Raw genomic sequence first — 27230 nt, 5'->3', positions numbered from 1 at the left:
CACCCTCCGCGTTTTACCCTCCGCGCGCACGCGCAGGACCCGGAGGAGGGGGTGTGTCCGCGCATGCGCAGCGGACAAGCGCGGGTAGGCGGGGCCTGTCGCGCCATGTCGCGACGGTAGCCGGGCCATGTCGCAGCGCGGGGGGGACCGGGAGCGGGAGCTGCAGTGGTCGGCGCGGAGGATGGGGACGTCGCTGCTGCTGCAGCTGTCGGCGCACGAGCGGGAGCTGGACCTGGTCTGCCTCGACCACAGCTACGCCAAGCCCTGGAGCGCGCACCCCGACGCCAGCGCCGCCCGGCCCACCCGCATGCTCTTCCTCACCCCGCGGCGCCAGCCCGGAGCCGGCCTGTGAGCGCGGCCTGCGGGCCTGGGGGGGGATGTGGGGCTGAGGGGTCTGTGGGGGAGATGTGGGGCCTGTGGGGCAGAGAGGGCTATGGGGGGGATGTGGGGCAGAGGGGTCTGTGGGGGGGATGTGGGGCTGAGGGGTCTGTGGGGGGGATGTGGGGCAGAGGGGTCTGTGGGGGGGATGTGGGGCTGAGGGTCTGTGGGGGCGATGTGGGGCCTGTGGGGGCGATGTGGGGCCTGTGGGGGAGATGTGGGGCTGAGGGGTCTGTGGGGGAGATGCGGGGCTGAGGGGTCTGTGGGGGAGATGCGGGGCTGAGGGTCTGTGGGGGGGATGTGGGGCTGAGGGGTCTGTGGGGGGGATGAGGGGCTGAGGGGTCTGTGGGGGGGATGTGGGGCTGAGGGGTCTGTGCGGATGAGGAGGACCCTGTGGGGAGATGTAGGGCCTGTGCAGTTGAAAGGCTTAGGGGGGAAGATGTGGGGCCTGAGGGTGCCTTATAGGGCTGAGGGGCGTGTGGGAGGGATGTGGGGCTAAAGGGTCTGTGCGGATGAGGAGGGCCCTGTAGGGAGATGTGGGGCCTATGGGGTTGAAGGGCTTAGCGGGGAGATGTGGGGCGTGGGGGCGCCTTGTAGGGCTGAGAGGCCTGTGTGGGGGATGTGGGGCTGAGGGGTCTGGGGACGGGTTGAGGGATGTTCTGTGGGGCTGAGGGGCCTATGTGGGGCTGGGTAGTGGCCCCCAGGGGTCTGTGGGGCAGGCTCAGGGGGTTATGTAGGGCTGAGGGGTTGCTGAGAGGCTGAAGAGGATCTTGAAGAGTCTGTGTGGGTGCTGAGTGGGGCCCTCAGGGGCCTGTGTGGGGGCTGAAGGGCTTGTGGGGCAGGTGTGTGTGGGGGTCTGTGGGTCTAAGGTACCCGTGTGGGTGCTGCGGTGTTCCTGAGGGCCCTGTGAAGGGGAGACTTGGGGACCTATAGGCTTGGGATAAGTAGGGCTGGGGACTACCCTGAGACATCTGTGTGGGGCTGAGGGGGTGTGTAAAGGGAGAGTGTGGGGCAGGGGGTTATCCTGTGGGCTTGGGGGTGCAGGGAGCTGCCGGGGCTCAGAGCAGGAGCCCTGGGTTAGGGACCCTCAGTGCTCCCCTCCTCTAAAGCACCCCCCATTCCCGGCAGGGAGGCCGACGTCGTGCCCATCGACGTGGAGACGGTGACGCCGGTGGCAGTGCCGCTCTACGACAACCAGAAGGCGCGGAGCGTGATGAACGAGTGCGAGCGGCACGTCATGTTCGCCCGCACCGACGCCGATGCCCCCCCGCCGCCCGACGACTGGGAGGAGCACGTCAACAGGTAGCAGAGGGCAGCGGGGGGAGAGCGCCGGGCACTGAGGGGTTGTCCAAGCGCCTGTGTCCAACCTGGCCTTGAGCACTGCCGGGGATGGGGCAGCCACAGCTTCTCTGGGCACCCTGTGCCAGCGCCTCAGCACCCTCACATAAATCACTTCTGCCTTATCTCCAACCTAAATCCCTCCCGTTTCAGTCTGAACCCATCACCCCTTGTCCCATCCCTACAGTCCCTGATGAAGAGCCCCTCTCCAGCATCCTTGCAGCCCCCTTCACACACTGGAAGCTGCTCTGAGGTCTCCACGCAGCTTCTCTTCTCCAGCCCCAACGTTCTCAGCCTGGCTCCATACGGGAGCTGCTCCAAACCCTGAGCATCCTCATGGCCTCCTCTGGACTTGCTCCAACAGCTCCATGTCCCTCATGCTGGGGACCCCAGCACTGCACACAGGGCTGCAGGGGGGGTCTCACCAGAGCGCAGCAGAGGGGCAGGATCCCCTCCCTGAGCTGCTGCTCACGCTCTGGGGGTGCAGCCCAGCACTGGGGGGGTTCTGGGCTCAAGCGCTCACTGAAGCTGGCTCATGTTCATTTTCTCCTCACCCAACACCCTCAGTCCTCCTCAGGCTGTTCTCAATCACTTCTCCACCCAACCTCTGTGCCTGGCATTGCCCTGACCCAGGGGCAGGACCTTGCCCTTGGCCTTGTTGAGCTCCATGAGGTTCACATGGTCCCTCCTCTCCAGGTCCCTCTAAGATCCCATCCCTCTGGTGTGTCACCACACCGCACAGCTCGGTGTCATCAGCATCTTGAGTCCAGTTTCCTCAGTGCCTGCTGTGGAAGCTGCTGGATTTTATGGCAGAGGCTGTTGAACCTTTGCCTCACACTTCCCATGAAAGCCTCCTTTCTTTGGAGGCAGTTGGGCCAGTGAGTTGTTGTAGATCCTCAATCCAGCCATATTCCAATGTCAGACATGGGAAAGGAGGATATGTAGATATCCCACCCTGCTAACAACCCCCCTGGAGCTGGAGTCCAATCAGTTCGTGGTGGTCTTGACATTACAAACTGTTGTGCAGGAGCAAAACTCTCTTTGCCCATGGGCTGTAGATCAGTTCTGGAGCACCCAATACCTGCCTGTGCTGCCTTTGGGAAGGGGCAGCAGCCCGCAGGACCTGGGTGTCTGTGTGACACTGACCTCTGTCTCTCCCTCTGGTTTCCTGACAGGACAGGTTGGACAATGGCCCAGAACAAGCTGTTCAATAAGATTCACAAGGCTCTGCAGTCTGACAGGCTGGCTCGCTTGGCTAATGAAGGGGTAAGGCTTTTCCTCCCCGTTTCCCTTCCTGCATCCCTAGATGCACGTGGAATTGCTTGATCTTCCCCATCGCTGTGTTTCTCTGGGATTTCCTGGTTTTTAGGCTTGCAATGAGCCAGTCCTGAGGAGGATAGCAGTGGACAAATGCGCTCGGAGGGTCCGCCAGGCTCTGGCCAGTGTCAACTGGGACACCAAACTGATCCAGTGGCTGCACACAACGCTGGTGGAGACCCTCAGCTTGCCAGTGCTGGCTGCTTACCTGGATGCTCTGCAGACACTTAAAGGAAAGGTGATAAAGCAGCGCAAGGCTTTGCTGTCCCTTGCGTTCTCCTTGTATAAAGTCATTAAAGGGAGCTGGTGGAGTTTTTATCCTTTTCTTTCTTCTTTCCTGGCCCCTGGTTTCAGATCCCCACTCTGATCGACAGGATGCTGCTCTCCTCTACCACCAAGACAGGGGCAGCGGGTGCTGAGGCCCTGTCTCTGCTGCTGAAGAGACCTTGGGACCCAGCAGTGGGTGTCTTGTCACATAATAAACCAGTGAGTGCCTCTTGGGGCTTGCAGGGTGGGTTTCACATCAGCTTTAGGGGTCCTATCCTTTTGCTGTCTCTGTTGCTTCCTGGGCTCTTTTTCCTCCTGCTTTAGACTTGCTCAGTGAGGGGGACTCCTGTGGGACACATTTTCCCCCTGTACTGTCCTGAGGTAGCTTTGCCTGGGGAGAATGGGATGGATGAAATGAGCTATGGACATCCCCGTGCTTTGTTGTGCAGGCTGGGCAGCGAGGTCCCAGGCAGGGAACATGCTGGCCCTGACCCATCTCTTTGTTGGACTTTGTAGAGCAAATTGCCTGGTTCCCCCCTCATCCTGATCGCTTCCTCTGGACCCTCCAACTCCATGTTCCCCACTTCCCGACGGCACCGGTTCTGGCAGTCACAGCTTTCCTGCCTGGGAAAGGTTCGTATGGCTGGTTTTGGAAGGAGGGGGGTTCAGACTAGGCTGGGCTGCAGTGGTTGAGCTTGGTTCTATAAGCCTTTGATGCACCAAGATACTTGGTTGTGCTGAAAGCGGAGGATGGTGTCTGCCACCTGCACTTGAGACACTGCACAGGGGATGCGCAGTGTTCAAGGCCAGGTTGGACAGAGGCTTGGGTGACATGGTCTAGTGTGAAGTGTCCCTGCCCACAGCAGGAGGGTTGGAACTGGAAGATCTCAAGGTCCTTTCCAACCCAAACCATTGTCTCATTCTAAATTGGCCAAATTGAATGCATTTGGGGTCTCTTGCTTACCAATATCGTCCATCTTCATTGAATCATCAACTGGTTTGGGTTGGAAGGGACCTTGAAGCTCCTCCAGTTCCAGCTATGGACAGGGACCCCTTCCACTGGAGCAGTTTGCTCCAAGCCCCTGTGTCCAGCCTGGCCTTGAACCCTGCCAGGGATGGGGCAGCCACAGCTTCTCTGGGCACCCTGGGCCAGCGCCTCAGCACCCTCACAGGGAAGAGAAGGTGAATTATCTTCCTGATAATCTTCATCAGTTCAGATTGTGTTGTGACTGTTAGGAAGGATTGATGAGTCTCCGACACAAAGAGGCTGGAGGAGACTGTAGGTCACCTTAGTCCTCTGCCTGGATGCAGGCTGCTCCTGATCAATGTGGCAGATGTATTGGGTGTATCAGAGCCAGGTGAATGGCAGGGATTGTCTCTGGGGGGAATTCTTCATTTCCTGTTTTTAGGGGGTTTCACTTTCTGTGGGAGTGAATCCCAGGGGAAAGAAGGAGCAAGAAGCATAAATTCATGCCCAGATGTGGTTCCAGTCCGTGCTAGTTGTTGTCAGTGCTCATTCCCAGCAGATACCTGGTTATTCATTGACCTTCCCTTTCACCCCTCAGGTGATTCCCATCACCACCCACCTGCTGAACAACGGCAGTGGGGTGGGAGTACTGCAGTGTCTCGAGCACATGATTGGGGCTGTGAGGGGCAAAGTGGCCGAGGTGAGTACAGCAACAAACCTCTGCTGCTCCCATCCCACTCCTCCCCTTGCTGGAGGTGTTGTCCCACCCCAGGCATCATCATCCTGTTGTCTGTCCCTCTCTTTCACCCATGTCTTGTTCTTTCCCCCATAGATTCACAGCCACTTCTCTCACAAGCCCATCATCCTGATCGGGTGGAACACCGGTGCCTTGGTGGCCTGTCACGTAAGTACCCGATTCCTTCACGTCCTCCCACTTGACAGCTTCAGTTCAGAGTTAGGTTTGAATTGCTGCTGGTTTAAGCCTTTTTAAGAAGGGTTGTGCTTGTCCCTTTTCTCTTCCCAAGGCCTGGCTTTGAGACAGATGCCCTTCCTGGTCCTGGGGGCATAGACAATTCCATAGCATCCCAGGTTGTTCATGGATCAGCTGGTCCAACCTTTCTAGGCAAAACATGAGCTAGACTAGATGTCCCAGCACCCTGTCCAGCCAAGTCTTGAATGTCCAGTGGTGGGGAGTCCAGCACTTCCCTGTGGAGGTTATTCCAGTGGCTGGTTGTTCTCACTGTGAGCAGTTTTCCTTTTGTGTCCAGCTGGAATCTCCCCAGGAGTAACTTCTGCACATTACCCCTTGTCCTATCCATGCGAGTCCTTGTCAAAAGAGAGTCTCCAGCTTCTTTGTAGCCACCCTTTAAGTACTGGAACATGGGGATAAGGTCTCCCCTGAGCCCTCTCATATCAAGGTTGAGCAGACCCAGCTTTCTCAGCCTTTCCTCATGTACTGCCCATTGCTTGGATCATCTTCGTGGCTCTTCTCTGGACCTTCTCCAGCCTGTCCACAGCTTTTTTGCATAGCAAGGATCAAAACTGTACCCAGTATACCAGGGGTGGCCTGATAAGCACCGAGTGGGACAATGACATCTTTATCAGAGAATCACAGAGCAGTTTGTGTCAGAAGGGAGTTTAAAGCTCATCCAGTTCCAACCCCTGCTACAGGCAGGGACACCTTCCACTGGAGCAGCTTGCTCCAAGCCCCTGTGTCCAACCCGGCCTTGAGCACTGCCAGGGATGGGGCAGCCACAGCTTCTCTGGGCACCCTGTGCCAGCGCCTCAGCACCCTCACAGGGAAGAGCTTCTGCCTTGTCTGCAAGATTTTACACTTGTCCTTGCTGATCATGGGGTTCTCAGCACACTCTTCCAGCCCATCCAGGTCATTCTGCAGGGTGGCTCTCCCTTCCCAAGTGCCCACTGCCCCACTCAGTTTGGTGTCCCTGACACACTTCATCTGTGTCCAGCTCTGGGACAATGGCACAAGAGGGATGTGGAGCTGTTGGAGCGAGGCCAGAGGAGGCCACGAAGATGCTGGGAGGGCTGGAGCAGCTCTGCTCTGGAGCCAGGCTGAGAGAGCTGGGCTGGGGCATCCTGGAGAAGGCTCCTGAAGAGGAGACCTGAGAGCAGCTCCAGTGCCTAAGGGGGCTGCAGGAAACCTGGAGAGGGGCTTGGGACAAGGGCCTGTAGGGACTTTGCCACATATAATTAGTCTTTTGACCCACTCCATGTTTTTTCCCCCACTCTTTTAACCCAACAAAGCCAGTTCTAAGCATGGAAGATGTTTCTGTGCCTGGCAGGACCTGGCAGAGCTGTGTTTGCACCTTGATGCACTCAGCTGTTGAGTTGCTGACTCTTTTTCCCCCCAGGTTTCAGTGATGGAGTATGTCACTGCAGTTGTGTGCCTTGGATTCCCCCTTCTCACTGTGGATGGCCCCAGAGGGGTAAGGACCAAAGGCACATGGAGCCATTTAACAGCAAGAGTGGGGTGAGGAGTCCTATGTTGGCTTGTCTGTGCTGTTACACAGGTTTGCTCCATCCTGGGGTCTTATCTGTGGGGTCACTTGTTCACTGTGGCCTTTTGCCCTGGAGAGGACAATTTGGGTTGATTCATATGGAGCCCAAATTGCTCCTTTATTAACTGACCAGTGTGTGATGGGGTTGGGACTGTTGGGTTGAGCTGTTGAAATGGCTGATTCTGAGGGCAGTGGGAATCTGTATCAAAGGCATTTGCTGGAGCATGGTGCAGCTCTGGAGCAGTTTCCTTTGGGATTGGTCTGGCTGTGTAAATCCCACTGGGAAGCTTCACTTCAGCCTTATCCCAGGTTTGCTCCTAAGACGGGATTGGTCCTTCTGGATTACAGTTCCTTTGCTCTTGCAGGATGTTGATGACCCCCTCCTGGAGATGAAGACCCCTGTCCTCTTTGTGATCGGGCAGAATTCCCTGCAGTGCAACATGGAAGCCATGGAAGATTTCCGGGAGAAGATACGAGCTGATAACAGCATGGTGGTGGTGGGAGGAGCAGATGACAACCTCAGGTAACGCTCTCCCGGATGGATCCTCTCTTCCCAGGAACACTGGGCAGCATCTCAGCGTGCTGTGCACAAATGAACCCCCAGTTTGGGTACCGAAACCAGATGGGAACTGCAGAAACATGCTCCATCAGGATCAGCTTTGTTGCTCCAAACCTGGAAGGTTGGAGAGAGGGTTGTTTTTCTGTGATAAGTCTGTATCATTTCTCCCAGTAAAGATCCAGGGTACAGCATGGGATGACCCCAGAGCAAGTATTTGCTCTTTCATGCCTCCCCTGCCTCTGGAATACATGGCTTTTGGAGGCTGTGACCAGAACTAGGGTGAGGGAGGCTGGAAGAGCCGTGCAGGAGGCAAGAGGCTTTTAAGGTTTCAGGAGACTTGTGTATGTTTGGGATAACTGCAGCAAAACCCTGAGCAAGGAGTGAGAATAGAGTTGGGCTGAGGCCAGAGCTGCACCCAGCAGCACAGACAAGGGTTTGGAGCATCATAAGTCTATAGTGGAGATGATCAGTGAAGAAGAGGAAAGAGCAATGTGAAACTGATAGTGGGACTGAAGGCATGCTCTTGTGAGTGTGAAACCCAACGTGTTGACTTCCATCTGGTTTATTGAACAGGATAAGCAAAGCCAAAAAGAAGTCAGAAGGCCTCACCCAGAGCATGGTGGACCGCTGCATCCAGGTAAGCACAGAAATCTTCCTCTTACACTTCCTATCTCTAAACCAACCCTGTGCTAAAATGTCTCAGTGACACCACAAGTTCTAACCTCCCTGCCAGGCTTGGTTGGGTTGAAGGGAGTTATCTCATGGGTGGGATTTGGAAGCGTCCCTCTCCTTTCAGGAGGAGAAACATGAGCTTCCTGGTAGCGCACCTTAAATAAAGAGCGGGTTTCAAGGTTGTCCAGTACCCTCTGCCTGGGGAATGAAGCAGGAGCATTGGAGATCCCATCCTGCTTCTCTCCCATGTGTCAGAAATCAGTGGGGTATGAGCTTAAATGAGAAGCCAAGCTCTGTCTGTAAGGTTTTAGGGTTTCTTTTTGTGGACTATTAGAGAGAGCCTTGTCCCTTCAGGAATCTTTTGTTCTCTTCTTGTTTTAAGCTGTGAAGGCGAGTTGGTGAGACCCCTGCACAGCACTTACTCTGTGTTTCACCCTTCCTAGGATGAAATAGCTGACTTCTTGACTGGAGTCCTCACCCGAGCAGAGAGCCACTCGGGCTCTGATCCCCGTGACCTGGATGCCGAGAAGAAGAAGAAGCCCCGAGACTCCACCAGGAGGGATCTGTCCTTTGACCTGCCAGAAAGGAGCAGCAGACCTGCCTCCCCAGCAGCCAAAGTGCCTGCTTCTCCTTCAGGCTCAGAGGTGGGGGCTCACTCTGGGGTACTTTGAGCCGGGGGAGGCTGAGGTTTTTTAACAGATGCTTTTGTGTCAGTGAATTATCATCGGATCACAGAGTGGTTGGTTTGGGTTGAAGGGACCTTAAAGATTGTCTCATTTCAGACACCTTCCACTAGAGCAGCTTGCTCCAGCCTGGCCTTGAACACTGCCAGGGATGGGGCAGCCACAGCTTCTCTGGGCACCCTGTGCCAGCGCCTCAGCACCCTCCCAGGGAAGAGCTTCTGCCTAAGAGCTCATCTCAGTCTCCCCTCGGGCAGGTTAAAGCCATTCCCCTTGGCCTGTCCCTACATCCCTTGTCCCAAGCCCCTCTCCAGGTTTCCTGCAGCCCCTTCAGGCACTGGAGCTGCTCTGAGGTCTCCCCTTCAGGAGCCTTCTCTTCTCCAGGCTGCCCCAGCCCAGCTCTCTCAGCCTGGCTCCAGAGCAGAGCTGCTCCAGCCCTTGCAGCAGCTCCGTGGCCTCCTCTGGACCCACTCAAACAGCTCCAGGTCCCTCTGGTGCTGCTGTCCCAGAGCTGGGTCAGGGCTCCAGGGGGGGCTCACGCTCTGGGGGTGCTGCCCAGCACAGGGGGGAGTTCTGGGCTCAGGTGCACATTGAAGCTGGGTCATGGGGGGCTTCTTGTCAATCAGTGTGTTGGAAGAGGGAGGTGAGGGGAATCCTGAGGCTTGTGGTGGGGCAAACAGATGTGCTCCATGGGGAAGGCTGTGCTGCTGCACTCAGGCTTCCAACTGCTCCTTAGGGACACGGGGGTAAGATGTGTTCCTTCTCTTCGAGCAGGACCTGTCCAGCAGCCCCACTTCAAGCCCCAAGACCAAAGTGGCCGCTGTGTCCTCCCTGCAGAAGCCCAGCCAGATGGGCCCCACGCAGCTGCTGAAGAGGCACGTGCCAAGGCCAGACACTGTCCTCGCACACAAGCAGGCCCAAGGTAATGCCCTGCAGCTTCCCCACCCTCTCCCCTCTCAGCAGCTGGAGTTTTGGTCTTTCTCTGTCGTGATGTGTGTAGGTTCTTGTCTTCTGAGTCCTTTCTTGGATCCTAAGCTCCCTGTGGCAGCTTTCCCTGCAGCTTGGCCCCTGTCACTGTCATCTGATGGAGGGTTGGAATTAGGTTGGAAATAGTGTTTTGGCAGAAGGGTTTTCACTTCTGGCTGACCAAGTCAGCACATAGCCACACTTAATTCAAGTGTGAGCCCCTTGAGTGGTGTGTCAGCCTTAAAGGCTGCTTGGGAGAGAGAATGAAGGTACTGAGGAGGTGATTGAGGCTGGATTGTGACTGGAACAATGGGTTTGAGTCATTGCAGAGTCATCTTGCATCAGATGGCAGTGCAAAACCTGCTCTGAGTAAGAAACCAGCTTCAGCCATATGGTTTTTGTCCTGTTGGATGCTGGTTACAAACTTCAGCTTCAGCCCAATGGTGAACACTGGAATGCAGGTCATGGGGGTGTTGGGGATGATTCCTTGTGGTGAATGTCAGCAGCACCTGGGGTGTAGTTCTCCATCCTCTCTTCTCTCCTTGTTGTTGTCTCCTGCAGCAGTGTCACCCTCCACATTCCCTAAAGTGTTTCTCTGACATTCCCTGAAGTCTTTCTCTGACTCCAGGGGGAAGTTGAACCTTAATTTCTGAGAGCACAGACTAAAGGAATCTGTTCCTTTGTTGTAGCAGAGGAGGTTTCTATCACATGGGAGGGAAGGTCTGTGCAATGGGATGTGTTGGGGCTGCCTTGTCATGCCAGGAGCCCTGGGGCAGGGTGGCCTCTGGCCTGTGTTTGGTGGCTGTAGCTGTTCAGGAAAGTGCTGGCTGGTGTCTCCCAGCTTGGTGCCACTACTTGGCCAAGCAAACTGTGCCTCTCATAGCCAAGCCTGCTGTCATTCCTGGGTGCTGGAGCTTTTCCTCATCTCTCTGGGGCTGGAGAGAGCTCCTGCTGTTGGGCTGTGCTGTCTGTGAAAGCTGGGATGGAGCCTCTTGTGGTGTGGGATGTGCTGCACTGCTGTGAGGAGCAGGAGGTTGGAGTGTCTCCGTTGTGCTCGGTGGCTGAGTGGTGTCTGGAGCTCTCTGTGTGGGTCCCAGTGGTGTCCCTGGAGCTGTGTGTCCCCTCCAGAGCCGGGCTGTGATACTGTAATTCTCTCTGATTCGTTTCAGCTCAGTTTGCTGCTTTTCTGAAACAAAACATGCTGGTGAGGAAAGCTCTTCCTCCTGGCACCTCTTCATGTCTCTTTGGTGAGTATCTCCTCACTTCTTCCTGTCTCTTTCTCTGTCTCCCTCCTTCTCTCTGTCTCTGCTACCTCCTTTCATCCTCTTCCTCTCCCCTTGCACTGGTTTGGGGATGTGGCCCAGCGTGTCCCCTTGTCCCCCTGCTTCTTGCTTTCTCACTGCTGTATTTGAAGCTAAAGCTGATGGCTCCTTGCTACTGAGAGCAATAACTTCCCCTGAGCTCTTCCCCTCTCCCAGTGGGTACATGGAGCTGTGGAGGCTGGCAGTTGGTTTTGCTCTGGTGGACTAAAGCTTTGTGACTGATGTGGTGACATTTGTGGTTGTGAATTTAACCTGTGCTCCTGTGCTGGGGTCGAGGGGGGGTGTGAACAGCAGCCTGGGAGACCATGAGTGTTGGTGGAGCATCCCAAACACATAGGAGCAGATACAAGTGTCACTGAAGGGGCAGATGTGGACATGTGGGGCAGTGGGTTTTGCCTAGAGCAAGTTAGAGCAGAGAGGTCAGGGACAGGGATGGCTTTGGGAAGATAATGATGGGGTGGAAGAGGGATGCTGTCTGCACCAGGGGACGTGGAGTGAGCAGTCTGTAGTCCTGTGCTATCTCGTGCTGGGTGCTGGTGCACGCAGAGGGATGTGTATGTGTTGCTCTGAGGGTTGGGGATCCACAGCACATGTAAAGAGATGTTTTGCCATCCTGAAAGGCAGTGACTATATGGATCTGGGATTAGGAGATGAGGAGGAGCTGAAATCCAAGCCCCGGGGGGCTGTTGGTGTCAGTTCTCCTATTGGGTGACCCCAGGGTGCTGAGAGCATTGATGTGGATAGGAATTGGCCTTTCTCCATAGCCCACTACTGATGCTTTCAACTGGATGAGGCAAACCATGGGTGCAGAGAAGCTGGTGGTACTTTGCCACATGATGTGGAGACTCCAAGGATACAGGTTCCTTGAACACACCCCAAATAGGCCAAACTGCACGTGTACAACTGTGGCAACAGCTCCCGAGGCAGGGATTGGCTGGGCTGGTTGGTGTAAAGGTTTCTTTCTCCTTTCAGCCTTGTCTAAAGGTTTCTTTCTGCCTCAAGCCTTGTTTTGTGCCCTCCCCTGTGTGATGAGGTTGGCCTGGAAGCACACACGCAGAGCCCTGTGCTTATCCAGAGTCCTCCCACGCAGCATCAGCTGGGAAGAGGAAGCACACTGGCTGTTCCTGTGCTGGTGGGGATGTATGGAGAGGCTGGCACCAGCCTGGCCTCTGTTTTGATCCAAAGCAGATTGAGATCTCTGAGCTCTTTACTACACTGGCTTGGACGAGTGAGATGTGAGGTAGGAGCTGGGTCGCACAGCTTTGGGAGTGGGATGATTGGGCATGTTCAAGGCCAGGTTGGATGGGGCTTGGAGCAAGCTGCTCTAGTGTGAGGTGTCCCTGCCCGTGGCAGGGGGTTGGAGCTGGATGATCTTAAGGTCCTTTCCAACCCAAACCATTCTGTGCTCCTGAGCACGCAGCCCCAGTGCGAGTAGAAGTGGGCTCCTCTCTCCTGCAGTGGGGACACAAAGGGATGTTGGGTTACTGCTTGCTTTGAGGGGCACCTCATGCCGCTGCCTGTGCATGTGCCCTTTCACTGCCCTGCTTGGCTGGTGGCACTGTGGGGGGTGGCTTTGGTGCCTGGGGTCTGTGCACGCCTGAAGAGGTCTCTGGATGCTGGTTTGGATCGTGCATGTTTGCAGGAGGGTGGGAGGCACAGGAAGAGAAGGCTGCTGAAGGGGAGAGCTTAGAGCAGCTCCAGTGCCTAAAGGGGCTGCAGGAAACCTGGAGAGGGGCTTGGGACAAGGGATGGAGGGCCAGGCCAAGGGGAATGGCTTTAACCTGCCCGAGGGGAGACTGAGATGAGCTCTTAGGCAGAAGCTCTTCCCTGTGAGGGTGCTGAGGCGCTGGCACAGGGTGCCCAGAGAAGCTGTGGCTGCCCCATCCCTGGCAGCGTTCAAGGCCAGGTTGGACACAGGGGCTTGGAGCAAGCTGCTCCAGTGGAAGGGGTCCCTGCCTGTGGCAGGGGGTTGGAACTGAATGAGGTTTAAGGTCCCTTCCAACCAAATTAATGGTGATTCTATGATGTTCAGCTGTGGGGATCAGGACACCAATCTTGGCACTTACCCTGGGGAGAGGAGTGGCCCCAGAATGCTAGGAGTTGTCTGACATGTAGGGTTTTGGCCACAGTCTTGTTGTACGCCCAGTTCAGAGGTTTATGGGTGGTAAGCAGGGGAGGCTGTAAATGCATACACAGACACGCATGGACATCTATATTGATTGTATGTAATATATCCATATTTATCTATATGTAAATGAAAAGGTATGTGCATCTTGGCCCCTGGGTTGTTGACTACACAGCTTGGACACTCAGGACCATCTGGAGCAAGGGACTTAGCTGGCCCAGCAGTGGTCTGCAGGAGCTTTGCATGGAGAGGGCTGGATGATCCTACACCAGTGGTGGGAGACCCATGGAGAGCAGATGGGCAGGATGTGGCAGCTCTTGACTGTGTTTTGTGCCTGAGCTGCCCAGAGGTGCTTCTCTCGGCTGTTTTGGGTAGCCCTGGCCCTGGCAAGCTCATGCTCTGGGCAGGATGTGATGTGTCAAGGACATGACGGCAAAAGAAGCCATTGATGTGGAAGAGAAATCCCAGCTTGTGGTTTTCCCCCGTAGTCTCAAGCAGTGCAGGGTATCTGGGGCTTGGCTTTGCTGCAGCACCTCCTGTGCTCATGCTGCTTTGCTCAGTGCCTTTAAAATGCCTGTGCTTTAGCTCCTGGAGGGCCAGTGAGGAGCACTGGAAGGGATGTGCTGGATGGCAGGCATGCACATACCTTTGCTGGTGTGTCAGGAGCAGGCTGAGCTTTAATCCAGCACTGGCAGCACCAGCTCTGTGAGTCTCTGCATCCTCATCCCCTCACCTGGAGCTGAGGGATGTTGGAGAGGTCTGATGCCAGGATTCATTGTTAAATGAGAAGTGTCCATGAGGAGATGTGCTATCACTGGAGGCATCTCTTTTCCTTCGCCACAGAGGCAAGACAGGCTTTATGTGCTGTGATGTGCTGTATATGCTTAAGTGCTGTATATAGCTTAAGTGAAGTCCTGGCCCTAAACCAGGAGCTTAGGGCATGTGGAAGATGAAGTAGATGGTGAAAAGGAGATGTGTGAGCTCCTGGTGCATGGGAGATGGGCAAGGCTGGCATGGAGGGAGCTCTGGAAGCGTGCATGGGCATGTGTCCCTTCTCCACACCTGGGAGCAGCGCTGACCTCGAGGGACCGGCCACCACTTTTCAAACAGCTCCTTCTGTGTCCCCTAGTTCCAGTGTCCTCAGAGCACTCGGAAGGGGCTGACAAAGATGATGTACGTGTGCAGCTGAAGAGGCACCAGACCCCCAGCCCGACCCAGTGCACCAAACCCTCCAAACGCGCCAAAATCAAGGTGACCATTGTGTCTCACGGCGATGCTGCTGGCGTGGGGAACGGAGCAGCCCTCAGCACCCAGGCAGAAAGTGAGTTGTGATTGTACAGCTGCTGCTGAACCAGAGAGCGGGCTCGGTGCTGGGCCCCGTGGGGAGGGAGCTGTGAGCTGCACAAACCAGGCTGAGCCTCAAGGTGTGAGTGCCGTGGGGAGAGCTGGGGAGCGTGGGGGCTCGCAGCACGCAGCAGCTTGGCAGGAGCCTCTCTTTGCCATAGCACACTCCAGTGAAGTGCTCCGTGGCAGCCAAGGGGAATTTGGCTCCTTCCTCCGAGGCATTGAGCGCTGCTGGAAGCAGGAAGGTCCTGGTGGACCCCTTGCTCCAAGTAGGTCGTGTGCACCTCCAGTTCTGCTCCTGAATGAAGCTCTCACCTGGATCGTGCTCCTGCTTTAGGGATGATGGTGATGTTCCTTCCTCTGGAAGTCCTTTGTGTGTCCAGACTTCAAGATGCAGCCGAATGTCCCGCTCTGCTCATCCCCTTTGGCCCTTGAGTGGCACAATACACACTTGATACACATAAAATTCCAGCTCATCTCCTGCCTCTGTGGCTGGGAAAACCCACCTTGCAGAGGCCCTGCTGTCCAAGAAGAGGTGATGTGCTCCATCTTCTTCCCCTTGAGCCTTCACAAGGGAGGCTGAAAGCTTTGGCTGCTCTCACCCTAGACCTGGAGGATGTTGCCTTGGTGCTGGCCCATACATCTTCCTCACGTCTGTGTCTTCCTCGTGGTGGAGTGCAGCGCTCCAGATGTGCCCAGCAGTTCTCATTGTCAGTGCTAGTTCAGTGCAGGGCAGGATGGAAAGGTCATGTCTCCATTCTGGGAGGAAATCACAGGGGTTCAAAGCTGAGAGAGAATTCCACTCCCTCGGAAGCACCTCGTGGTTACTTCAGGAGTTCCTTTGAACTGGGAAATAGGATTAAGCACCACGCATCCTTGAAGGTCCCAGTTCCTCTCCTGGCAGCTTTGCAAATCTCTGCAGACTGGAATCTTCTTATTTTAATTTTCCAAACTTTACTTCTTTCCACAGAAAGGAAATGAATTGCAGAAGTAAAACATGAACCAAAGCAAGAATTCCCTTTAACCGTGCGTGTGAGCAGAGGAAGGCACCAGCCAGACTCAGTTGTATCCCTCAAAAGCTGCAATAAACACATCTCGTGACTTGTTGCATCCCTGTGTATTTTGTAAAGTGGTTCTAAAGGATGGGGACCAAACTCCATCAGTAGCAACCAGCCAGGTCCAAACTGCTGTGCTGAGGTGTTAGATCCGTGCTGTGATGGATTAGGAAGAGGGGATTAAGAGCAGATAACGTTTAGGAGAGAGATTTGATGCTGAGGGTGTGAGATTTGACTGCTTTAGAGATCTATGAAGCTGATTCCTTCCATTTTGTCTCTTGTAACACTTCCACTATGGCAACTTTCTGGTTTTTAGCCACAGCTCTGCTCTGTTGGATGCTCCCATCTCCGGTAGCTGGAGCGTGTCTGCGGCAGAGCTTTCCTTCAGGAGGTGCTCTGTGAGCAGGATGAGCCCGTGGGGAGCTGTGTGAGAGATGGGGCATCCCTGGAGACTCCCAGAGGAGAGAAAGGGACATTCCTTCTTCTGTTCTCTTGCAGTGGTCGCTGGGAAGCCGGTCCCCGTGGCTGTTGGCCAGGCTGTGCCGGGCGTGAAGGAGCTCTCAGGACTGCTCACCACCCCCAAGTGAGTGCACTGGGGTCTATGGGACAGGCTGCTGATGGGAGGCACCACAACAGGGTGGGTTCTGCATGGGGAGCTTGCTGGTGTCTGACTTGTGACTGGAGTTTTGGGAGGTGCAGGAGGCTCCTGAGCTCTGTTTCTCAACCAGCAGTTGAGTTGGAGAATGGCAGAAGTTATATTTGTATGTGGTTCCCCAAATCCCATCTCTGCCTTTGGAATGACTGTGATGTCTTTGCCAGAAATGGGGTGTTTAGTTCTGCCCTGCATTCCCTCTGACAGCCAAGCTTTCTTTTCCAGAGATAGGTGAAAGAATCATGGAATGGTTTGGGTTGGAAAGGACCTTAAAGCTCATCCAGCTCCAAGCCCTTGCCATGGGCAGGGACCCCTTCCACTGGAGCAGCTTGCTCCAAGCCCCTGTGTCCAACCTGGCCTTGAACAGTGCCAGGGATGGAGCATTCACAACTTCCTTGGGCAGCCTGAAGAAGCCTTGATATTGGCTCGTGGGATTTATGCTGGGAAATGAATCTGATGTTGAGATCTCACATCAGTGTTTTCCCTTTTAAATCAATCCAAGCTTTGGAGAACTGGACTCTGATGTGGGAAGGGAGAGGAAGAAGAGCTGTTTCCAAGCAGCAAGTGGGTTCTAAAAAGGAGAAGCATCACTACAGGGTAGATTCCTCTTGGGCAGGGCTGCACAGCCCATGGAGGTAGGTGCAGACATGGAACAAGCTCACTTCCAATTTGGAAATACACCACTTTTGGTGGAAGTGCTCCTTGTTTTACCTGCTCTGGAAACAGCAGGGAAACATCACTTGCTTTGGGTTTTTGTAGCTCATTTTGTAGCCTTATGCTTCCAGGAGCCCTGCTTTAGGCTCGTGACAGTCCCTGGCAGAGCCAGCTCACATTGCTAACCAGTCTCTTCATCTTCTCTCCTGTTTGCTCTGCAGGCTGAGTTCAGCAACAGAAACCTCCTCCACGAGCCCTGCTCCATCCTCTGTGATCCCCAGCAGCACGACACCCAGTGCTTTCCATGCCCTGCAGAGCAGGCTGGTGGCCAGCAGCACCCACTGCCTGCAGGCCCAGCCAGCCAGTACCCTCCAAGGTACCTGCCTCTCTCCATGTCTCTTGTGAATGTAAAAGGTAAAGCAGGTTCAGAATGGTTTGGTGGATCCTTTCTTGCATTCTCTGGTTGCTTTGGGTTTGGCTGAGGCAGCGTTTGAGATCCCATGGGATGCATTGAGTGAGGCTGCAGGTGACTTGTTAATTGTGTCACTTCAATGTCATGATGCTTTGAGACACCAAACCCGACCTCCTCTTGCTCCCAGGTCTCACATCTAACCTCACTGGTAGCTGCAGCAGTGAAATGGGTTGGACTGTGTGTGTAGAGTGGCTGGGAGGATCCCAACCTCGAGGCGGCCTGCTTGGGATGCTCCTCTTTAAGGAGCAGCTTTGCGGTTGCCTGCCATGCAGCACACCTGGAATTCCATCGTGCTGCTGAATTCTCCAAGCCTCATGTTATTCGTTGCATTTGTTTTTAGGAGCAGCATCTGCCAGCAGCCTGCTGCAAGGGCTGAGCTTCAGCCTGCAGGACATTGGGACCAAGTCATCTCCCCTTCCAGCCAGTGTGGCTGCTGCTGGGCAGCCCGTGCAGGTATGCAGCCTCCAGGTATCAGAGATCCCGTGCTGGAGGGAAGCTCTGAGCAGGGTAAAGGAGTCAAAGGGGATCCCTCATAGGCCCTGTGTGCTTCAGAACTAGAAGGGATGATGGGGTAGGTGTGAACTGCAGCTGAAGTGATGCATCCAAGCCCTGGCAGCCTGCAGATGTGGGCTAAGGATTCCAGTGATGAGGTCTAGGAAGCAGGGCTGGAGGATTTTCACCTAGAAAATGGTGGAAAGGAGACAGAGGATGAACTGGGGGGATCTGTGTTCTTATGTGGAGACACATGCCTGTGGTGTCTCAGGCAACTTCAGCTGGAGATAAGCCCATTCAGCCCTGGTGGCTTCCTTAGAAGAGGAGCCAGAGTTTCTCGTGGTCAAGTTGAAACAAGGGTGTGCAGACTGGAAGGGACGAGTTCACTTGCATTTAGACCTGCTCGTGGCCACCAGGATGATGTGTGGAGACTCGAAAGACCTCTGGCTTCCTTCCAGGTTCTCACTGCTTCTTCTTCTCCTTCCAGACCTCAGCTGTGAAGACCCCTGCACCTATCCAGAACCTGAGCGCTATAACCACAGACACCAGCACCATCGTCCGCACCATCCCCGTTGCCACCTCTCTGTCCTTGGGAGCCTCAGCGGGTGGGAAGCCCACAGCCATTCACCAGCTGCTGACGAATGGGGGCCTGGCCAAGCTGGCCAGCAGCCTCCCTGGCCTGGCTCAGATCTCCAACCAGGCAGCAGGTGAGGGACAGGGGTGTCTGAAGCACCCCATCGCCTCGAGACCAGTGTTCCCAAAGCTTATTTTGCCTCTGAGCTCTATCTGGGGGATTCCTGAGCATGGGAAGAGGTTTTTGATGCCCCCAGGTTGGTGAATGTGGCCTCCATGTGTCTCAGGAACGTGTTGCACGTGTGTTTTCCAGGCTTGAAGGCCCCCACGACCATTACTGTGACGCTGCGAGGGCAGCCCAGCCGCGTGACCACACTGAGCCAGGCTGCCATGGGCACTGTGCAGCCCCAGCTCGAGGAGCAGGCAATGCACACACAGGCACCTCAGGTAACTTCTGGCATCTTCTCCGTAAGGAACGTGTCCACTGCTGCTCTTGTGAGCTTTTTCTGACCATCACAGTCAAGGGCTGTCGTGGGGGAAGTGTCCCTGGGCACGTCTGTTGGGTGTCATGAGCACTTTGAGGCTGCACAGAAAGGGTTGTTAGGACACCCCTTCATGTCTGTTAGCAGCAGGGTTGGTTGTGCTCCATAGCCCAGTAGGACCACACTGAGGAGATCTCCAGCTGGACTCCAGAAGCTGACATCAGCACAGGATTTGTTCCTAAAGCTCCAGGTTTTGGCAGAGACAGGTTTTGGTGGGAGGAGGAAAGCTCCCACCTGTCTGTTCAGGCAAGAGAGTTGGGGTCTTGAAGATGCTGCTTCTGACCATCACAGAATCAACCAGGTTGGAAAAGAGCTTTAAGCTCATCCAGTTCAACCGTTCCCAGCCCTGCCAAGGCCACCACTAACCCATGGCACTGAGGGCCTTGTCCCCACAGTGTGTGAGCACTTGCAGGGACGGTGACTCCAGCCCTGCCCTGGGCAGCCTGTTCCAATGCCTGAGCACCCTCTGGGGCAGGAATTGTTCCTCAGCTCCATCTAAACCTGCCCTGGGGCAGCTTGAGGTCGTTTCCTCTTGTCCCATCCCTTGGGAGCAGAGCCCAGCCCCTCCTGGCTCCATCCTCCTGTCAGGCAGTTGTAGGCAGCGATCAGGTCCCCCCTGAGCCTTCTCTTCTCCAGACTGAACCCCCCAGGTCCCTCAGCCGTTCCCCATCACCCCTGTGCTCCAGGCCCTGCTCCAGCCCCATTGCCCTTCTCTGCCCCCCCTCCAGCCCCTCAATGTCTCTGTTGTAGTGAGGGGCCCAGAGCTGAACACAGGATTTGAGGTGCAGCCTCACCAGTGCCCAGTGCAGGGGCACAATCCCTGCCCTGGCCCTGCTGCCGCACTGGTGCTGATCCAGGCCAGGATGCTGGGGGCTGCCTGGGCACAAGCTGCTCGTGCTCAGCTCTGTCAGCAAAGTAGATGCCCTGTTGTGAGGCTGGGCCCTGTGGGAGTTTGGGATACTGCGCTGTTACCTTCTCCCTGACCCCAGTTCCTGCTCCTTCTTGCTGCTGTGCTGCTGAAACCAGTTTATGGTGTGCTGAGTGTGTGCTCCAAGGTGGTGACTGTTGGATACAGATCTCCTCTTGAAGGTGGATCTCTGACAGTTAGGAAAAGGTCTCAATATCTGGACTCTCGACACATGCCAGGTACTGTCGCAAGGATCCCGGCTGCCTTCTGGCTTCCTAGGTTAAGTTTTGGTGTGGTTGAGTTGAAAGTAAAAGGTGCTGAGTCAGAGAGGGGGTTCTGTTGTGAATGTAGTGGTCTTGGGTACTGTAACATGGACAGTGTCACAGCTTCCCTGGGCACCCTGTGCCAGTGCCTCAGCACCCTCACAGGGAAGAGCTTCTGCCTGAGAGCTCATCTCAGTCTCCCCTCGGGCAGGTTCAAGCCATTCCCCTTGGCCTGTCCCTACAGGCCCTTGTCCCAAGCCCCTCTCCAGCTTTCCTGCAGCCCCTTCAGGCACTGGAGCTGCTCTCAGGTCTCCCCTTCAGGAGCCTTCTCTTGTCCAGGCTGCCCCAGCCCAGCTCTCTCAGCCTGGCTCCAGAGCAGAGCTGCTCCAGCCCTTGCAGCATCTTTGTGGCCTCCTCTGGCCTTGCTCCAGCAGCTCCACGTCCCCCAGGTGCTGTTGCCCCAGAGCTGGATGTCCTGGGTCACATTGAGCTTCTCACCCAACACCCCCAAGTCCTTCTCCTCAAGGCTGCTCCATCCAGCCTCCCCCAGCCTGTGTTTGTGCTTGGAATTGCCCTGACCCATGGGCAGCACCTTGCATTTTGAACTCCATGGGGTTTGCATGGACCCATCCCTCCAGCCTCTCCAGGTCTCTGTGGATCCCATCCCTTCCCTCGTGTTACCAGCACCACACAGCTCGGTGTCCTGGGCAGACTTGCTGAGGGTGCTCAATCCCATGTCTGTGTCACCAGCCAAGATGCTTTCCTTCTTCATCCATGTTGGACACGGTTTTTGGGCTCTTCAGAGGCTGTTTGATCAACCATCAGAACTCCTGTGCTCTCCTTTGTTACCTTTGAGGGACCCTCAGTGTCCAGCAGCACAGTGACTGCCCACTGTGATGAAACCTGGTGCACATCAGCTCCAGGGAGAGCAGCATCACATACAGCTTAATGTTTAAGGCTCTTGGAACTGGATACTGGATCACACACTGTGACTTCCCCCTACAGTGCTGAGCTTGTGTGCTTAAGGTAGGGCTTCATTGTGCAGCGGGCTGGGAGAGCTGCTTCACAAGCAGACTGAAAGCTGTGTGTTACAGGAAATGGCATGAGCTCTGTGTTTTTGGAGCTAATTATAGCCCCTGACATCAGCTCCCTGGCCCTTTAGCACACAGGATTGGGTAAGCTCACCGGGCTTCCTGTAAATGAGCACATTTACAAAAGGCTTTGGGGGAGAACTTGAGGGCTCAGACGTGTGTTTTCAGCAGTAGCTGGTGGTGTTGGTTGGGTTCCCTTTGACATTCCAGCTCTGCTGTGGCTGTGCACTGTGGTTCTTCACCTCCAGGGGCTGGGTGATGCCTGTAGCAGGGCATGTAATCTATTGGGTCACCCATTAAACCAGGAGGTGGGAGACTGAGGACTCTCCCGGGGGAGTTTGGTGCAGATGCTTTCTGTGAGCAGCAGAGTGAGAAGCAGCGAGAGTGTTTGGGTGGCTTTAAAATGAAAATGCAAGTGAGCTTCAGCTCCTCTCCTCAAGCAACTGCTCCACAGAGTGCTTTGAACACTTTCTGTATGGGGTCCCTCCCTGCAGCTGGTTATATCCTGGTAGTAGCTCCGTAAAGCGTGGAGTGATGCTGATGCTGCATCACACTCTTGTGGCACAAAGATCTCCACAGCAGTGACTGGAGCTGCAAGCTGAGGCCATGGTTCGAGCTTTGGGCAGGAGCATCCTTTGGATGGCACAAGGGGAGCTGTGGTCCAACCTTGCTGCAGAGCAGGCTGTGACCTGCCTGGGCATCTGGTGAGGGGCTCAGACTTGAGCTGTGCTTGTCAGTGGTAGAGGGCTGTGAGCAAGCTGCCTTAGAGGAGTCTGACTGGAGAGGTGAGTATCTGCTTTTGTAGCTGGGAAAGCTCCTTTGGAGCTTGAGCTGTGTCAGCTCAGGGCTGTGAGGGCCCGCAGGTTGAGCACAGGAGCACACACACCAGATGCACCCAGGCAGAGTTCAGGCAAGTGAAGCAGCTCCAGAAACACTTGAAAAACCTCTTGAATGGGGAATTTCCAGGTATTCCACTGCAGCTGATCAGTGCTCTCCAGGACGTGCCACCATCAGAGGGGGTTGTACATCATCAAGCAAGAGGGAAGCTCTTCTGATGCAGAGAATGGTGTGTGCTGATGCAGGTTTCACTGGTGCCACTGGTCATAGTGTCTCGCTCTTCCAAGTGGGTCTGCACTTGGGAGAATCAATCCTGAGCTCCTGGCTGTTGCTGTGCTATTAATGCAGAGGGTTAATGACGAGCAGGAGTGATTTCCCTGACGGCAGGGATGGGGATAGAGCCACCCCATTCCCCTCTGCAGAAAGGCAAGGAGTTAGTGCCGGTCTTGGTAATGCCAGGTTGGAAGCAAGGGCAAGGCAAGGAGAAGCAGGCAGAGGATGTGCTCTGCTGTGTTAGGTGAGGTCTAGCACAGATCCCCAGATGCTGTATCCTCAATAGGGGGCATTTCCAGCAGCTCTCCCTTACTTTAACCCTTCCAGGCTCCAGACGGTGCTGGTGGGAACGTGGCCGGCCCAGCCTCCAGCGCCGCCTCTCCTGGCAAGCTGCTGCCTCACATGGATCTCAGCAAAGCCCAGGCTGGTGCAGAGATGGCTCCTGCCGACCCCGCGGCGCGCCTGCCCGCGGCAGCACCCGTAGGTGAGGCGCATGGCACTCGTGGGGATGGGCGAGGAGCAGAGGCCGGGTTGGAGCCGTGCCGCCGGGTGAGGCGTGCCCTTTTGAAGCCCATCGCTTCCAGTTAGGCTCCCCAGTGGCTTCTCTGCACAAGGGGTTCTGGCTCCGTGCAGCCGTTTGTGAGCTGTTGCAGGAGAGGAGGCTGTGAGACTTGAGCCCAGACACGGAAGGCTCTACCTGCAGTTTGTCATGAGGGCCCCGTCATGCTCTTGTGCAGACCCATCTATCTACAGCTAAAGCACTGCTGAGAGCCACTACCCGGCCTGTAGCCTTAGACTTAAGCAGTGGCGTGCTCCATCGCATCCTCAAAGGCTCCATTGCATCCTCGGAAGCGGCTTCGGTACCAAAGAGCCCGCTGCTGAGCCAGAGCTTTCCTTTTCCTTGGTCCAGCTGATTTCCAAGTGTCACTGTGAGCTGTAGTCAGCCCTCAGCCTGGATCTGGTGGATGGGGCTCGCTGCGGCTGGGCCAGTTGCCCAGAAGGCCAAAGGGGCAGCTCTGTGGTGCCCGCGTTTGACCTGGCAGGAATTAAACCCAACTGATTGACTCTGCAGACACTCAGACTCAGCAGAGAGGTGCAGAAGCACTGGGCTTAAGTGGACTTGAGCGTGGCTTTTTTGTGTTCCTTTTGTTACTTGTCAGAGCCAGTGGGTGAAGTCAGACCTGTGGAGAACTTCAGCTGCTTCCACTGGAGGTTCAGGTTGGCTTTGTGGGCGGCAGGGAGGATCAGTTTGTGAGAGCTGCTGGAGCTGCAGGGTTTTAGTGCAGGAAACGTTCCAAACACTTTGTTTCATGGAGCGGTCATTGCTGATGTCAAACAGCATCATCGCATCTGGGTGCTGCTTCCCCAGCCTGCATGGGGTGGCTGGAGTAGTCGCCTGTTTCCACTGTCCTGCCCTCGTGGACCTCAGGATGATGGGGTCACTGGTCCCATCCTGGTTAGGCAGTTGTTGTCAGCCTTTGTTCTGTGTCCTCCTCACTCGAGGCGCTTCATTAGGGACAGTTTCACACTGCACTGGTGGTGGTTGTGGCACAGTGACACCTCTGATGAGTGAGGAACACTTTGGTGCTGCTGTATCGGAGATTATAAAATCACAGAGTGGTTGGTTTGGGTTGGAAGGGACCTTAAAGCTCCTCCAGCTCCAACCCCTGCCATGGGCAGGGACCCCTTCCACTGGAGCAGCTTGCTCCAAGCCCCTGTGTCCAACCTGGCCTTGAACACTGCCAGGGATGGGGCAGCCACAGCTTCTCCGGGCACCCTGTGCCAGCGCCTCAGCACCCTCCCAGGGAAGAGCTTCTGCCTAAGAGCTCATCTCAGTCTCCCCTCTGGCAGGTTCAAGCCATTCCCCTTGGCCTGTCCCTACAGGCCCTTGTCCCAAGCCCCTCTCCAGGTTTCCTGCAGCCCCTTCAGGCACTGGAGGTGCTCTCAGGTCTCCCCTTCAGGAGCCTTCTCTTCTCCAGGCTGCCCCAGCCCAGCTCTCTCAGCCTGGCTCCAGAGCAGAGCTGCTCCAGCCCTTACAGCAGCTCTGTGGCCTCCTCTGGCCTTGCTCCAACAGCTCCAGGTCGCTCTTGTGTTGCATTCTGATGCTGAGATGTGCTGCTGCTGCCAGGTGACCCAGCGTGCTGGGTCTGCTGCTTTCCACTCCTTGGTGCCCATTCCCAAGGGATGGAGCCAACTCTGGCGACTGCAGGGGCAAACCATGGGCTGCTCCAGGCTGGGGTCTTTGTGGCCCGTGTTGTCTTTAACCAGCAGCAGGTCTCCAGGCTCTTTTCCCTATCCCTTGAGCTCATCTAAACCCAATGATTAGGTTCTCTTGGTCTCTCTACCCTCTGCTCTTTGGCCTGTGGAGATGACTTGGATTGGGTAACAACCTCTGCCTTTGCCTTAGGACTCAGAGGCCTTCATTGCACAAAGCGTGAAGTCTTTTAGCTGCTTCCTGGGGTGCAGCATGATGAGGGTCTGAGCATCCCAGTGCTGCCTGTGGGATGGAGTGGAGATGCCATGAAATGTGGTACCTTGAGCCAGGCCACGGGGAGCATCATGAGCTCAGTGTGGTCTGTGGCAGCTCAGCAGGGAGGATGGGGCAAGCTGGAGCGGGCTTGCCCGAGGAGGAGCCATGACACCCTGTCCCAGCAGGAGAGGACTTCTGTTGGGAGAAGATCAGGCACTGCAGGAAGAAAGGAGGCTTCCTTGGGGGGTCTGGGTGGTTCTGGAGAGGAGCGGGCTGATGGTGCCCCAGTTTGGCTGTTGTGGTTTCCTTGCCCAGGCTGTGATGGTGCTGGCGTTGGTTTTGGGGTCAAGGCCAAGGCCAGGGCTTCTGTTCAGTGTCAATAGCTGTGACCTTGCCACTGGGGCAGCAGCCGTGTGGCACCGTGCCCCTGTGGGCACTGACCACGCTGTCCCCTTCTCCACAGTGACCACCACCAGCCCCATGAAGACGCTGTACGTCATGTCGGACGCCAAGCTGTCTGCACTGACCAAGTCTGTGTTGGCTGAGGCTACCTCTGTTCCCCTCAAGCTGCCGAGCATCCAGCCTTCCTCCTCCTCCTCCTCCTCTGCCACTGGTGCTGTCACCCTTGCCAGCACCCCCAGCCCTCCCGCCAGCCTGGTGCACTCGAAGGTCCTGCAGACCGCTTCCAAGACGGTCATCCTGACCTCAACACTGGCCACGGTGAAGGGTGATGGACCCCTGGGACACGTCGGGGAGAAGGTCAGCTTGACCAAGAGCGCTGCAGCCCTCGGCCATGCTTTGGGGGCAGTGGAGACCCTGGGGAGGGTTCCCTCTGTGGTGGACGAGGGGAGCACCATCATCCACAGCAGAGAGGCTCTGGCCAGCAGACAGCTGCTGTCCCAAGGGGTGCTGCCAGGAGGGGCTGGCACCACGCTCATAACCCTGGGCAGCAGCTCCTCCGTCATCGCCACGGCAGGGCCCACGCTCGGCCAGAAGCCGTAGGGACCCCCCCGGGATCCCTATGGATCCACAACGGGCATTTGGGAAGACTTGATCTCGACTGTGGAGTGGGATTGGAGCAGCCCCACGGGCCAAGCTTGGGCTGGAGCAAAGCGGGGGGTTGTTCAAGTGGTTTTGTTGCTGTTTAATAAACCTTTCTTTTTCTTGTTCTCTACTCCCCTCATTGCCCACGTCCCTTCCCAAAGCAGCTTCAGGGTATCCCAGCCCTCGCCTGCTTTTCCCAGCAGCTCGTGTTTGAAAGGAGGGAAGCAGCAGAAGGGCCCTGAGCCACAAAGTGGGTGCTGAGATGATGAGGTGAGGCCGAGCTGGGCACCATGGTTTGGATAAATGTGTTCCCCCCGCACAGAGCTTATGGCTGTGAATTGGTTTCTGTGGGAAGCGGGGATAATCCCGATGCTCTGTGTGTCTCCATCCCATCCGCCAGCTCTGCTGCACCCTGAGCACTTGAATCCTGCTTCCCAAAGGGAATGTGGGGAGTGATGCAGCCTTTGCTGGCCAAGATGCTTTTGGGGGGCACAGTTCCCAGTGGCATTCACAGTGCTGGGACAGCCCCGAGGGCAGCATGTTGCTGACATCTCTGCTCGCTTCCTCATCCTGATGCTCATGAGGAGATCCCATTTTTGGCCCAGCTTGGCCAGGCCAGGACCCACCATGGCAGGAACAGGGAGCAGCCTGTGGTTTGGGAATCATTCCTAAAAAGAGCAGGAGAATAAGAGTTTTCCTTGAGGAGGAGGAGGAAGATGCTGCGAGTCCTTCCCTACCCGCCCTGGGCTACACATGCGCCACTCCGGATCCTGTCTGGCTGCTGGGGACTGTCCCCCTTTGCTTCCATTGCCACCACCATGAAGAGCAGCAGCCTTGAGGGTCTGCTGTTGACCTGAGCTGTTTTTAACAGCTCAACCATCTCCTCCAGGCTTGAAGTCACAGTTCCTCAGCTGCAATGACAATAATAAAGCTCAGGGATGTGGCATCTCCAGTGGCCTCGTTGCCAGGCGCGGATGCAGCTCTCCATGGGGAGACCCCAGCTCCGTGCCCGTGTCCATGAACCCAGGTTCATGGGATGTGTTCTGGCAGAGAAGCTCCTGGGGTTCACCTGGGGTGGTCTGCAGTGTCTGTAAAGCCTTTCCAACATCCAGGCTTGGAGGATCCAGGAGCGGTTGGGACCTTGGTGCTGCTCTTCCCAAGTCATGGAGAGACCGGTGCTGCATGGGGCTAATTCTCCTCTTTCAATTTATACCCCAAAGCTTTTCCTTTCCATGGATACAGCAGAATTGGTGCTTAGAAGCTGACTTAACAGCTCCTGCTCCACCTGAAGGTGTAATGTTCACTGGTGACAAACAAGTGCTGCTGTTGTCTGTCCTGCCTGGCTTCAAGGGCACCACCAGGACAGTGGTGAGCGGATGCATCCTGTAGCTCCAACAAAGCCCCTGGGTCACTTGCAACAGCTCGATGGGAGCTCCTCGAGGCAAAAAAGC

The 27230-nt window shown here is 55.9% G+C and overlaps 1 protein-coding gene across 4 annotated transcripts; it reads left to right on the top strand.

The window, feature by feature from the left end:
* Window positions 1-88: 88 nt before the first annotated feature.
* On the top strand, window positions 89-25904 carry KANSL3 (KAT8 regulatory NSL complex subunit 3). 4 transcript variants are annotated; one of them, XM_061478977.1, is made up of 22 exons: window positions 89-348; window positions 1507-1680; window positions 2892-2982; window positions 3086-3271; window positions 3388-3519; window positions 3817-3933; window positions 4866-4967; window positions 5100-5171; window positions 6640-6714; window positions 7152-7309; window positions 7919-7982; window positions 8461-8661; window positions 9472-9619; window positions 10833-10910; window positions 14240-14431; window positions 16008-16092; window positions 17037-17191; window positions 17628-17740; window positions 18267-18486; window positions 18666-18799; window positions 22593-22749; window positions 25199-25904. In XM_061478977.1, exons 1-22 carry the CDS (start codon window positions 128-130, stop codon window positions 25735-25737), a joined length of 3414 nt encoding a protein of 1137 aa, XP_061334961.1. In that variant the 5' UTR covers window positions 89-127; the 3' UTR covers window positions 25738-25904. The 4 variants fall into 4 exon arrangements, with proteins under 4 accessions (XP_061334961.1, XP_061334957.1, XP_061334959.1 ...); XM_061478973.1 differs by lacking the exons at window positions 89-348; window positions 14240-14431 and having other exon boundaries at window positions 1522-1680; XM_061478975.1 differs by lacking the exons at window positions 89-348; window positions 22593-22749 and having other exon boundaries at window positions 1522-1680; window positions 25199-25334.
* Window positions 25905-27230: the final 1326 nt, after the last annotated feature.

The sequence above is a fragment of the Pezoporus flaviventris genome, unplaced genomic scaffold (assembly GCF_033815535.1).
Source record: "Pezoporus flaviventris isolate CSIRO_AGI_PZ_B2104156 unplaced genomic scaffold, CSIRO_AGI_Pfla_v1 ptg000138l, whole genome shotgun sequence".
Taxonomy (NCBI): Eukaryota; Metazoa; Chordata; class Aves; order Psittaciformes; family Psittacidae; genus Pezoporus; species Pezoporus flaviventris.
Note: the sequence above shows the minus strand (reverse complement) of the source record. Positions and strands in the feature narration are given on the sequence as shown.